At 33.2% G+C, this 12,437-nt stretch overlaps 3 protein-coding genes across 3 annotated transcripts; all 3 read left to right on the top strand.

Moving 5' to 3' along the window:
* The first annotated feature begins 511 nt into the window (after nt 1-511).
* Nucleotides 512-2,412, top strand: LOC124942954 (putative disease resistance protein RGA1). Its single transcript, XM_047483521.1, has 2 exons — nt 512-2,342; nt 2,396-2,412. Exons 1-2 carry the CDS (start codon nt 512-514, stop codon nt 2,410-2,412), a joined length of 1,848 nt encoding a protein of 615 aa, XP_047339477.1.
* Nucleotides 2,413-2,530: 118 nt separating this feature from the next.
* Nucleotides 2,531-4,181, top strand: LOC124944110. The gene is made up of 3 exons (XM_047484577.1): nt 2,531-3,764; nt 3,841-3,893; nt 4,018-4,181. The coding sequence occupies exon 1, from the start codon at nt 2,540-2,542 to the stop codon at nt 3,740-3,742; it is 1,203 nt and encodes a 400-aa protein (XP_047340533.1). The 5' UTR covers nt 2,531-2,539; the 3' UTR covers nt 3,743-3,764; nt 3,841-3,893; nt 4,018-4,181.
* Nucleotides 4,182-6,485: 2,304 nt separating this feature from the next.
* Nucleotides 6,486-10,150, top strand: LOC124941154 (disease resistance protein RGA2-like). Its single transcript, XM_047481429.1, has 2 exons — nt 6,486-9,709; nt 9,880-10,150. Exon 1 carries the CDS (start codon nt 6,541-6,543, stop codon nt 9,697-9,699), a length of 3,159 nt encoding a protein of 1,052 aa, XP_047337385.1. The 5' UTR covers nt 6,486-6,540; the 3' UTR covers nt 9,700-9,709; nt 9,880-10,150.
* Nucleotides 10,151-12,437: the final 2,287 nt, after the last annotated feature.

Genomic DNA, 12,437 nt, shown 5'->3' with positions numbered 1-12,437 from the left:
TATATAAATAATGTTCTTTATTATTTCACATTTGTTATTGCTTATTTTTTCTTCATTTCTTATTCATGATTTTATATATTATTTCTTATTCAATGGTTAACTAGTTCTTTATTATTTTATATAAATAATGATTTTATATATGAGTCAAAGAAATTAGGCCATGGGTTACTCTCACATTATTCAAACAAATCCATTTGTATTCTACTTTTAAATTTGAATATTGTTCTCTATTCTTTTCAAATAATAAAGAAAAAAGAAAGTGGACTCCTTGGTTTCCTTACATTCAAACTTCAAACCAATCAAATGCTGTGTAGACCAAGCAATGGAAAACATCTTAAATTGATTTTAAATGACTTGATTTGAAATTTTGAGGCCAACCTCTACTATAGTACATGGAGACAGCCCGTATTGTTTTATATTGAATGGAAATGCATGATCATTTTCTCATCAAATAAACCTCTACTATATACTTGGAAGTTTATTCATCTGATTGATTGAAAGAGAAACCAACATGGTTGATGTTGCATCTCTAATCAGTGGTTTGATTTCAAATTTGACACCTCTGATTAAGGATGAATTCTCGTTGTTTTGGAATTATAAGAATGATGTTCAAAATCTATCGAGCACGCTATCTGCAATTAATGCCGTACTCAAAGATGCTGAGAGAAAGACCATGCAGGAGAAGGACGAACAAACGGGAGATTGGTTGCGAAAACTTAAAGATGTATTGTATGAAGTTCGGGACATCATGGATGAGTGCACCTTTGAAGATCTTCGTCTTCAAGTCAAAAGGCGTAATGCCTCCTCTTCAACCCGGATCAAGGTAAACAACTTTATCACCCATCCTTTTAGCAATACTAAGATGCGTCACAAAATTGGTCACAAAATTAAGGATGTTCAAGAGAAGCTAGACCAAATTTCTTCGGAGCGCCAAAAGTTACATTTGCGTGAATCTATTCCAAACTCAAAAATAGACAAGTTTACTAGTAGTTGGCGTGAAACAATGTCTCTTTGTAGTAGTAATCAAGTGTATGGGAGAGATAAGGAGAAGAAAGAGATTATTGATATTCTACTCAATAATACATCTAGTGCTTCTAAAAAACTATCTGTTCTGCCCATTGTTGGAATTATTGGGGGTCTAGGCAAAACAACACTTTCCCAGATGGTCTTCAATGACGATGAGGTTTCTAAGCATTTTGATACCAAACTCTGGGTTTGTGTTTCTAATGAATTTAACATTAAGTTGGTGATCAAATCCATCTTAGAAGAAGAAAAGGCAGAAGCTTCCTTAGAAGAATTGCAGAAAAAAGTTAGAGATAAATTGAGAGGGAAAAGATATTTGATTGTATTGGATGATGTTTGGAATGAAAAGAAAGAGGAATGGGCTCAGTTGAGATCTATATTAGATTGTGGATCAAATGGTTCTTTCGTCCTTACCACGACACGTAAAAAGAGTGTGGCAACCATAATGAAAACAATTGCCTATTTTGAGTTACTGCCACTCTCTAACGATGATTGTTGGCTACTATTCAAAGAACGTGCATTTGAGAATGGAAAACCAAAACATCACAACTTCATTAATATTGGTAAAGAAATAGTTGGGAAATGCAAGGGTGTTCCTTTATTGGTCAAGGCATTGGGAAGTCAACTGAGCTTTGGCGAGGACGAAAAAGAATGGCGTAGAATAAGAGATAGTGAGATATGGGAGATATTCCTAAATGAAGAATCTGATCTCTTGCCTATTCTACAGTTGAGTTTCTATGACCTCCCTTATCATCCGAGAAGATGTTTTGTGTTTTGTGCTATATTTCCCAAGGATACTGAAATTGAAAAGGAGAGATTAATCCAAATGTGGATGGCCCATGGTTTGATTCCTACATTAAAAAACCAAGAATTGGAAGATGTTGGGAATGCAATTTGGAAGGAGTTGTGCTGGAGATCCTTTTTTCAAGATGAAAAAGAGAACAAAGATTGGGATGATAGAGTTTATACAGCAGGTATGATGCATGATCTTATGCACGATCTTGCCCAATCTTTAATGAAAGATGAATATTATACGATGGATGCTAACAGCTCAAGTGATGGGTTAGGAGAACAAATTCGTCATGTCACAGTAAAGGTTAATGAGGTAGACAAAACATCAGTTTGTTCTCTTAAAACAGTTGGAGGGCTGCAATCAATAATGCTCCATGGAAGAGATAATGGAGATGCCGCAAAGGAGATTTTGAGTGTCCTGAAGGAACTTCCGGCTTTACGTGTCCTTGAAGTATGCTCTCTTGTGAAATGTCAATATTTGTCTCATGTGGGAAGTCTAAAACATCTGAGATACTTAGACATTTCCGGTAGTGAGATAACAACATTACCTAATAGTATTTGTAAACTCTTGAACTTACAGACTCTGAATCTCAATAAATGTTATCATCTTCAACATTTCCCTACAAATACAAAAGACCTTATTAACCTGCAACATCTTTATTTGGATCGTTGTGATGGATTAAAATATATGCCTAGAAGCATGGGGCTATTGAAACAACTCAAGATGTTAAGCTTGTTTGTGATAGGCAAGGAAGAGAGTGACTGCCAACTAGATGAATTAAGAGAATTGGATATCTCCGGATCACTAAAAATTAAGAACCTTGGAAGAGTTAGTGATGCATCTATTGCAAAAGGGATAAGTATGGCTAAAAAGTCGAGTATCAACAAATTGGATCTGGAATGGGCATCTAAAGATGAAGTTGATGTTAATGAGACCAAGAGTAGTAGACATGAGAAAATTGGTGAAGCTCTGGAGGTTTCAACTACAAGGCTAAAGATAGATGAAAGCAAGAGTACTCAACATGAGAAAATAGGTGAAGCTCTAGAGGTTTCAACTGCGATGCTGAAGATATTGAAAATGAGTGGTTACAAAGGTGTGAATCCCCCTAAATGGGTGGGAATTCCATCTCCTTCTGTAACAGGCCTTGAGCAAATGGACAATGTGAATACTATTGCTAATAGTAGCAATGGAAATGAAATGATTGTACTATTCCCTTTGTTACAGCAATTGAAGATTTCTAACATGGAGAATATGAGGGAATTGGTGTCACCTAGCTGTTGGAGTATTTGCACTGGAGCATTCCCTAATTTAAGCAAGCTGGAGATATCTTTTTGCCCAAAGCTAAGGGCCTTGCCACCGCATCTCAAATCACTCAAACATGTAACTATTCTAGCTGATTGTTCGGATGAGTTGTTATATAGCATCTCAAATCTTAGTGGTCTCACTCATCTCTTTCTTGGTTTTATGGAAGAAAGAAGTGTTTTATTTCCAACTGCTAAGGCATTAATGTTTGATGATGGGGACATTAATGAAGCACAATTAGGAGTACTCTCAACTTTTCAATCTCTTCAACATCTGAAAATTGAGAACTGCAAAAAGTTAAGGCATTTGTTTGACGAGGGAATGATAATGCAAGAGACATTAAAGATTAGTGGCTGCCAGAACCAACAAAAACATCCTCTTCAAGGACAAACAGAAAGAAAAAGAGGTCTCAGGGAATTGGAGATTTACTATTGCCCCGATTTGATGATATCAGTTGAGGAATTTGGAAACCTCAATATTAATAATTCACTACAGGGTTTATGTATCATGGGTTGTCCTAAGTTGGTGTCTTCAGAAGAAGCTGATGATTTTGTTGCACTCCTGCGTTCCCTTCGAGCAAGACTTGATCCTTGGTACTTCAGTGTAGATATCATAAAGGAATAGCAGAAGAAGAGTCAATTAAAAGGTACATACAAAAATAATAATTATATTCATCCATTCCATTAATTGCATCATCTATTATTAATTATCTTGACATGCAGTGAAATGAAGAGAAGTGAGGTCATAATAAAGGAGTAGCAGACTGATTAACAAGGTTAGTACAAATAATTATATTGATTTTAACCTAATTAGCTCTTTACTTTGAGGAGTTTGGGGAGAGTTTTAATCCTGATTGATTGGACTATTAAAATTATAATATCGATGACATTATCGAGCAGGTGATGGAATAAGGATTCTTCTTGAAGTGGATCCAATGGTGATGAAATTTTCAATTTGGAGTAGTAATATAATTAGCTGGATTTGGGTGGTCTCACATTTGTTTGTTCTCAGTAATAAGGAGAAATTGATTTCTCATACTCAATATGGTGATGCTTGATTTGGTTTGATTCATGAACATTTGTATTACTTGTAATGGGTTGAAAATTGTATTAATGCTTTTCTTCATTTCTCATTCAATCAGTTATTATATAAGTGTGCTTAATTTAGTTGTTCTCATCATCCAACATATATATAGCATTCATCATCATATTTGGAATATCTTTCAAACTTATGATGCTTTATATTCAGTAGCATATATTATAATCTTTTGCATCAGAAAAATAGAAGCATCATCTGCTTGTAGAAAATGGGAGGAATTTATCGTCTATTCTGATTCATCGATGCAGCCAAATCTTAAACCTTCAAAACGCGTAATCACTCACTCACTCACACCCTTCAAGCCAAATGTTCAAACATGAAAACTGCTTCTAATATATGATCAATAAAATCAGATTGTGTTCAAAAATACACACTATTGTTAAAAAGACAGTTAAACTATTTTTGCATACTTTAAAGCCCAATGTTCTAAAAAGGGTAAATATGATGTTGTGTGCTAAGTATGATTCAAACTATATTCATCTTAATCAACTCATATTTGCTTATATAGGAAAATTACTACGAAATCCAGTTATCATTATGATTAAATACACAGAACATTAAATATTTACAATTAAGATTCAAATTTACCAATTTGTAATTTTAAGACACAAATACAAATTATTATGATTAATCAACAATAACAATCAACTTAAAACTCACTACCATGTTGAATTACTGTCTCTTTCTGCTTTCTTTATTTAACTTTGTGGGACCAAATTATAAGTTGAGACAGATCAAGAAAATGAATATGTAACTCACATTCTTCAGGCCATATTTAGTGACTCCTTTATTCTGGCCTCCCTGCTGTACAAATCCAACATACCTTTGGATACTGACTGAAACAATAATAGAAGAAACATTCACCTTAGAAATCAAACACCATATTAAACAGTCTATGAAGATTGAAGAAGACTACATGTTTTTTCCAAGTTAAAAGCAAACATTAGAAATAATCACTTCGTCCTCTAGGAGACTAGGCCTTCAATTTTGCAAAATTCATGATAAATATAGCTAGTTTTAAAATCGGATCGAATAGGATTAGAGAAACTTGTCGTAAGTCTTTAGATCAATCGAAACATTGGTAAGAGCATCTATGAGGAGATCCCATCTCCCCTCCTCTTTGAAGCTATCTTGATGATACATAATATGAAACACATTTTCTATCATATTCTGATAAGATCACATTCAAAAATTTGAAACTCAACTTAGCCTCATTTTCAAAATTTATAGATAGTTTATCATTCAGAACCAGTGTTTCTATCTGATCAATACTTTGAACTTATTTTGGGGTTGACAACACAAGCCAAGATTTGAGGGTTTGAGTCTGAATTCAAAATTTTTGTTGTACATTGGAGGGAAGTGGATTGTTGCGATGAAGAAACAAATCAAATATGAGAGGGTAAAGTGAAGTAGAATTCATGCACATATATATAATGGACTGTAAATTGGCAATCAATTTAGGAATTGGTTACCATTTGGGTACATAGTTTACTATGGCATATTAAAAATAAGTGTAATTTTAATACTAATTGTTTTGTTGAGCCCTACATGGTTAATGAAATAAATACTAAATTTTTTATTATTTTAGATTACTTGTGATTGATCATAGATTCTTTTATTACTTTTTACCAAATAGAAGTGGATTCATAACCCATTAGGGGAGTCTTAAGTTGAAATGGGGCATGACTCTGGATTAGTAATAACTTCTTTGAAAATAAAAAAATAAAGGTGGATGGATGGAATCTTCTATCCTATACAAGTAAACATAAACTGAGTTTAACAATGTCATCTAGTAGCTAGACTTCCAAGCATGTTTTAAGAAACATAAAAAAATTGATTGAACTTGGTTATCTAATAAACTCTCCACCTTCACAAAACATTGACATTTTCCAAGCATGTTTTAAAAACATAAAAAATTTCAAAAGTAAACCCAAAGTTAAAGTGAGGGTCATAAGTAGGATAGTCATGCTAACTTCTTACCTTCACAAAAAAAAAAAAAAAAAAGGAAAAAAGTTTAGCAGTAAGTAGTTGATATTTGATTTGAAATAAAATTATAAAGCAATATTAATTTATACTTAATTCTTCATGTGAACATAGATTAATTTATGCCAATATAAAAGTAACTTTGTTCACTTAGTTAAGATTGTCAATCATTACATCTCAGAAATTTAAAAAGAAATTGTGGTGTGGGGGATGCAGGCTATGGTCCACACGGAAAGTGTGGTCCATTTTGTATGTGATTTATTTCAATTTATGTTCTTGTGATTTAACATTTGTGATAAGTTTATTCATCTGATTGATTGAGAGAGAAATCATTTACCATCATGGTTGATGCAGCTCTAATCAGTGGTTTGCTTTCAAACTTGGTACCTCTGATTAAGGATGAGTTCTCCTTGTTTTGGAGTTTTGAGAATGAGTTTCAAAAGCTATCGAGCACGCTATCTTCAATTACTGCCGTACTTGAGGATGCCGAGAGAAAGAACGTGCAGGAGAAGGACAAACAAACGGAAGATTGGTTGCGGAAACTCAAAGATGTGGCATATGAGGTTCGAGACATCATGGATGAATGCAGCTTTGAAGATCTCCGTCTTCAAGTCAAAAGGCGCAATCCCTCCTCTTCAAACCGGATTCAGGTAACCAACTGTATCTCCCATCTTTTTAGCAATCCTTGGACACATCTAAAAGTTGGTCACAAAATTAAGGATGTTCAAGAGAAACTTGACCAAATTTCTTCAGAGCGCCAAAAGTTGCATTTGCATGAATCTATTCCCGACTCGAAAATAGATAAGTTTACTAGTAGTTTCCGTGAAACCATGTCTCTTCCTAGTTCTACCAAAGTATATGGGAGAGACAAGGAGAAGAAAGAGATTATTGATATTCTACTCAATAATAATACATCTAGTGTTAGTTTTGCTAAAAAACTATCTGTTCTGCCCCTTGTTGGATTTGGCGGTCTTGGTAAAACAACTCTTGCCCAAATGATCTTCAATGACGACGAGGTTTCTAATCATTTTGATACCAAAATTTGGGTTTGTGTTTCTGAAGAATTTGATATTAAATTGGTGATCAAAGCCATCATTGGAGAAACAAAGGAAACTTCCTTAGAGATATTGCAAAAAATGATTCAAGATAAATTGAAAGGAAAAAGATATTTGATTGTATTGGATGATATTTGGAATGAAAACGTTGAGGCATGGGATCAGCTAAGGTCTATATTAGATTGTGGATCAAATGGTGCGTTCGTCCTTACAACAACACGTAAAAGAAATGTGGCAGAAATCATGGAAACTATTCAACATTTTGAATTATCATTGCTCTCTCAAGATGATTGTTGGTTATTATTCGAAGAACGTGCATTTATGCAAGGAAAACCAAAACCTCCAAACTTTATTAATATCGGTAAAGAAATAGCTAGAAAATGTAAGGGAGTTCCCTTAGTTTCCAAGACATTGGGAAGCCAATTGGGGTTCAATGGTGACAAAAAGGAATGGTGCAGAATAAGAGATAGTGAGATATGGGAGATTTCACAAAATGAAAATTCGATATTATCTATTCTAAGGTTGAGTTACTATGACCTCCCTTATAATTTGAGAAGATGCTTTGTGTTTTGTGCTATATTTCCTAAGGATATTGAAATAAAAAAGGAGAGATTAATCCAATTGTGGACTGCTCATGGTTTAATTCATACAGTTCAGAACCAAGAAGTGGAAGATGTTGGGAATACAATTTGGAAGGAGTTATGTTTGAGATCCTTTTTTCAAGACGAGAAATCAGATCGGTATGGACTTTATGAAACATGTAAGATGCACGATCTCATGCACGATCTTGCCCAATCTGTTATGAAAGATGAATGTTATACTATGTATTCTAATAGCTCAAGTGATGATTTAAGACGTAAAGTTCGTCATGTAACAGTAATGATTAATCAGTTAGTCCAAACATCAATTTGTTATCGTAAGGAAATTGGAGGGTTGCAATCAATCATGCTCTATGACTTATATGATTATGGAAATGTCACACATGAGATTTTGAGTGTCTTAAAGGATCTTCCGTCCTTACGTGTCCTTGAACTAAGATGTCGTAGATATCAAGATTTGCATTATGTGGGATGTCTAAAACATCTTAGATACTTGGGCATTTCTGGTAGCGAGATAACAACGTTACCTAATAGTATTTGTGATCTATTGAACTTACAGACTCTGAAACTCAATAATTGTTCTAAACTTGAAAGTTTGCCTAGAAATATGAGGGACCTTATTAACTTGAGACATCTTGATTTGGAGGGTTGTTTTGGGTTAAAATATATGCCTATGGGGATGGGACAATTGAAACATCTGAAGACGTTAAGCTTGATTGTGATAGGCAAGAAGGAGAAAGACTGTCAACTAGATGAATTAAAAGAATTGGATATCGACGGATTATTGAAAATTAAGAACCTTGACAGAGTTAGTGATGCATCTATGGCAAGAGGGATAAGTATGGCTAAAAAGTCGAGTATCAATAAGTTGGAGTTGGAATGGGGTTATACATCTGATGATGAAGATGAAGATAATCAGATCAAGAGTACTAGACATGAGAAAATTGGTGAAGCTCTAGAGGTTTCAACTGCGAAGCTGAAGATATTGAGAATGAGTGGTTACAAAGGTATAAATCCCCCTAAATGGGTGGGAAAGTCATTTCCTTCTCTAACAAGTTTTGAGCAAACGGACATTGTGAATACTATTGCTAGTAATAGCGATAGCAATGAAATGATAGTACTATTCCCTTTGTTAGAACAACTTGTTATTTATAACATGATGAATTTGAGGGAATTGGTGTCACCTATCTGTTGGAGTACTTGTACTGGAGCATTCCCTAATCTATGCACATTGGACATATGGTATTGTCCAAAGCTAGGATCCTTGCCACCTCATCTCAAAGCACTCAAAAATGCAACTGTTGAAGGTGAATGTTCGGATGAGTTGTTATATAGCATCTCAAATCTTAGTACTCTCACCCATCTATCACTTCGTTATATGAATGAAAGAAGGGTTTTATTTCCATCATCGTCAACATTTGGGAACAATAATAATAATGAAGCACAATTAGGAGTACGCTCAACTTTCCAATTTCTTCAATCTTTGAACATTCAGAGCTGCTACAATTTAAGGTGTTTGTTTGATGAGGGAATGATAATACAAGAGACATTAAAGATTAGTGCATGCCAGAAGCAACATCTTCAAGGACAAACAGAAAGAACAAGACTCATGAACTCTCTCAAGGAATTGTATATTTTTGATTGTCCGGAGTTGATAATGTCACTTGAGGAATTTGAAAACCTTAATATTAATAATTCACTACAGAGTTTGTATATTGAGGATTGCCCCAAGTTGGTGTCTTCAGAAGAAGCAGACGATTTTATGGCACTCCTACGTTCCCTTCGAACAAGACTTGGTCCTCAGAAGTTCACAGTAGATTTTCTATTGGAAGACGAGACAGAGTAGAGCAAATTTGGTACGTAGAGAAAGTATTCTTCCATTGTTTCAATGAGCTCTGTTTCTATGATTTCTTTTTAGCCAAATATTTATTACTAAAAAGATATTTCAAACTTTCACTTGTTTCTTTCAACCTGGTTTCCATTATGACTAATTATATAACATATATGTTCTAATCTTTTGCATCAGGAAAATTCAGCCATCTTCTGCTTCTAGAAAATGGGCAAGTTATTGTGATACAGTCAAATCTCAAATCTCAAACCGCGAAAGTTTACAGTTTTGATATTTTCTTTGCAGCTTTAATTTGATTACAATTTTATTTTTGCATATTTGATTTGATGCATATATAGTTAGAACTATCTTTTGATTCGAAAATTATTACAGTTTGGTGAGAGTTAGAATACTTGTTTTGTGAAGGATGTAAATGTTTATTTAGTTTCAGATCTGTAAAATTTTAGAAAGTTAGATCTTAAATAATTTGGAATGTTTTATATTTCCGAGCTTAAAAATTGGACCGGTCATTTTTAGACGACTTTAGACATTCAGATAAGATATAATTTAAAGAAAACTTACTAGATTTTCAGATGTTCTTTATTTGGATGATACTTTAAATACCTATTGTTCTCTGTGAAGCCAAAAAACAGTAAACATATTTGAAAATACTTTTGTTTTCGATTCTGGAATCTAAATCGAAATGTAGGTGAGAACCAAGTTATAGCAAACAAGCTTTGATAATATATCTCCTTCTTACCACTTTTAGAATAATCAATTACAACAATCTGGATATATGTAATAGAAATGTTGGCTCTATTTAATCAATCTCAATCAAGATTCATTCCTCCCACCATATTCCCTCATCAACCATATATCCATAATCTCCCAGTTATAGTGACAAAATTTACAATAATCATTCTCCTAATTAGCACATTAAAAGAAATCAAAATGATGATACTGACCGACCTAGGATTTAGTGTTGAGGTGGGTTAAAAAAAAAATTAGAGTTTGCTTAAAAGAAAATAACGAGAAAAGTGAATAAAACGAGTAAATAAAGTTAAATTGTACCATTTTTTTTTAAAATACGATAAACGAAAAAGTGAATTATATTGAAATTAAGAAATTAGTGAGTAACGTGAAATTTGAACCATAATTTTATTTTATTTTTAAGGTGAATTCAGCCCACCCGTGCCCTACATACAATTATCCTGCTCAGCTGTGTAAATACTTGGTAGTCTTATATTTCTAGACAATAGAACATGAAACTATCCGTGGCCCAAACATTTAACTGACCCATTTCCTTAGCTTAAAAAAAAGATAAACCGAGAAAACGTGAATAAAATATAATACTACGATCAAATACGAGTCGATTTCATATTACTATTAAATAAGGAAATATCCCAAATAGGTTTCGAAATTTGTTTATTTTAAACTTTTTTGAATAATGTTATCTTCAAAACCAGATACATTTTTTTTGATAAATCGATAAGTTCGGTTATTTATTTATTTGAGTTTCTTAAGATGGATGTTATGATTAATTAGAACCTCAATTAGACATCATATATTTTAATCTCAGAGAAATTACAAGCCAAAGAAAAAGAAAAACTACATAGACACCGATAACCCAAGGCGTGGACCCGAAAGCACAAAGATGCCAATTAAATTTTTTCTCTTCAAATTGGAATTTAACTTTATTCATAGTAGAGAATAATTAAGTATGTTCATTTAGGCCGAATTAGTTGCATAGTTGCAAAGTGGGTCATTTGCGCCTTTTATCTAAATCGAATATTTGTGTTATCACACCTAAATTTACACCTTCATTTATTTACCCCTCAATTTCCTGTGAATTTTACAACAACAAAAACGAGAAGGTTACATTCAAATGACCAAATACTTTGAGTGGAGATCATCGATTAACAAGCATGAACGATATTGCGTTGCAGCCCTTTTTCGAGTGTCTTCAAACACCGAAAAACGAAGAATATTTAAACTTGTGTTTTTATGCATTTTCTTTCTCGGTTTCTCAAAGAAAAATTCGAGTGACGATTAAGAATAAACTTTTTTCTTTTTACACTTTTGGAGATTAAGAATAAAATTGGTGAGAATCTGACGTTCCATGAGAAAAATGTCCTTGTTATTTTACGAATTTTTAAATAAATTTGAGAATCAATTAAAGGAAGAAATTACATAAGTGAATTCGTCATGTGTAGATGTAAGCATTTGGTCTGCAGAATCATACATTTAATGGTAGAGCATACGTAATAACTCATGTTGATGAGTTCGAGTATTCACACCGAACCATTTATAAAAATAAAAATAAAAATCACTTTGATTATTATTGCTTGTTTTTTCTTCATTTGTTATTCATGATTTTATTTCTTTATTTCTTTCTCAATGATTATGTAGTACTATTCACCACTTTAATGAGTCAAAGAAATTAGGCCATGGGTCACTCTCACATTAATCAAACAGATCAATTTGTATACTATTTTCACATTTGAATATTGTTCTCTTTTCTCTTTAAATAAATAAAGAAAAAAGAAAGTGGACTCCTTGGTTTCCCTCAATTCAAACTTCAAACCAATCAAATGATTTGCGAACCAAGCAATGGACAACAAAGAATCTTAAATTGATTTTAAATGACTTGATGAGTCAACCTCTACTATAGTACATGGACACAACCAATATTATTTTATATAGAATGGAAATGCATTATCATTTTCTCACCAAACAAACAACTTAACTTGGAAATT

The sequence above is a fragment of the Impatiens glandulifera genome, chromosome 6 (assembly GCF_907164915.1).
Source record: "Impatiens glandulifera chromosome 6, dImpGla2.1, whole genome shotgun sequence".
Taxonomy (NCBI): Eukaryota; Viridiplantae; Streptophyta; class Magnoliopsida; order Ericales; family Balsaminaceae; genus Impatiens; species Impatiens glandulifera.
This window is presented reverse-complemented; position numbering and strand designations above follow the sequence as displayed.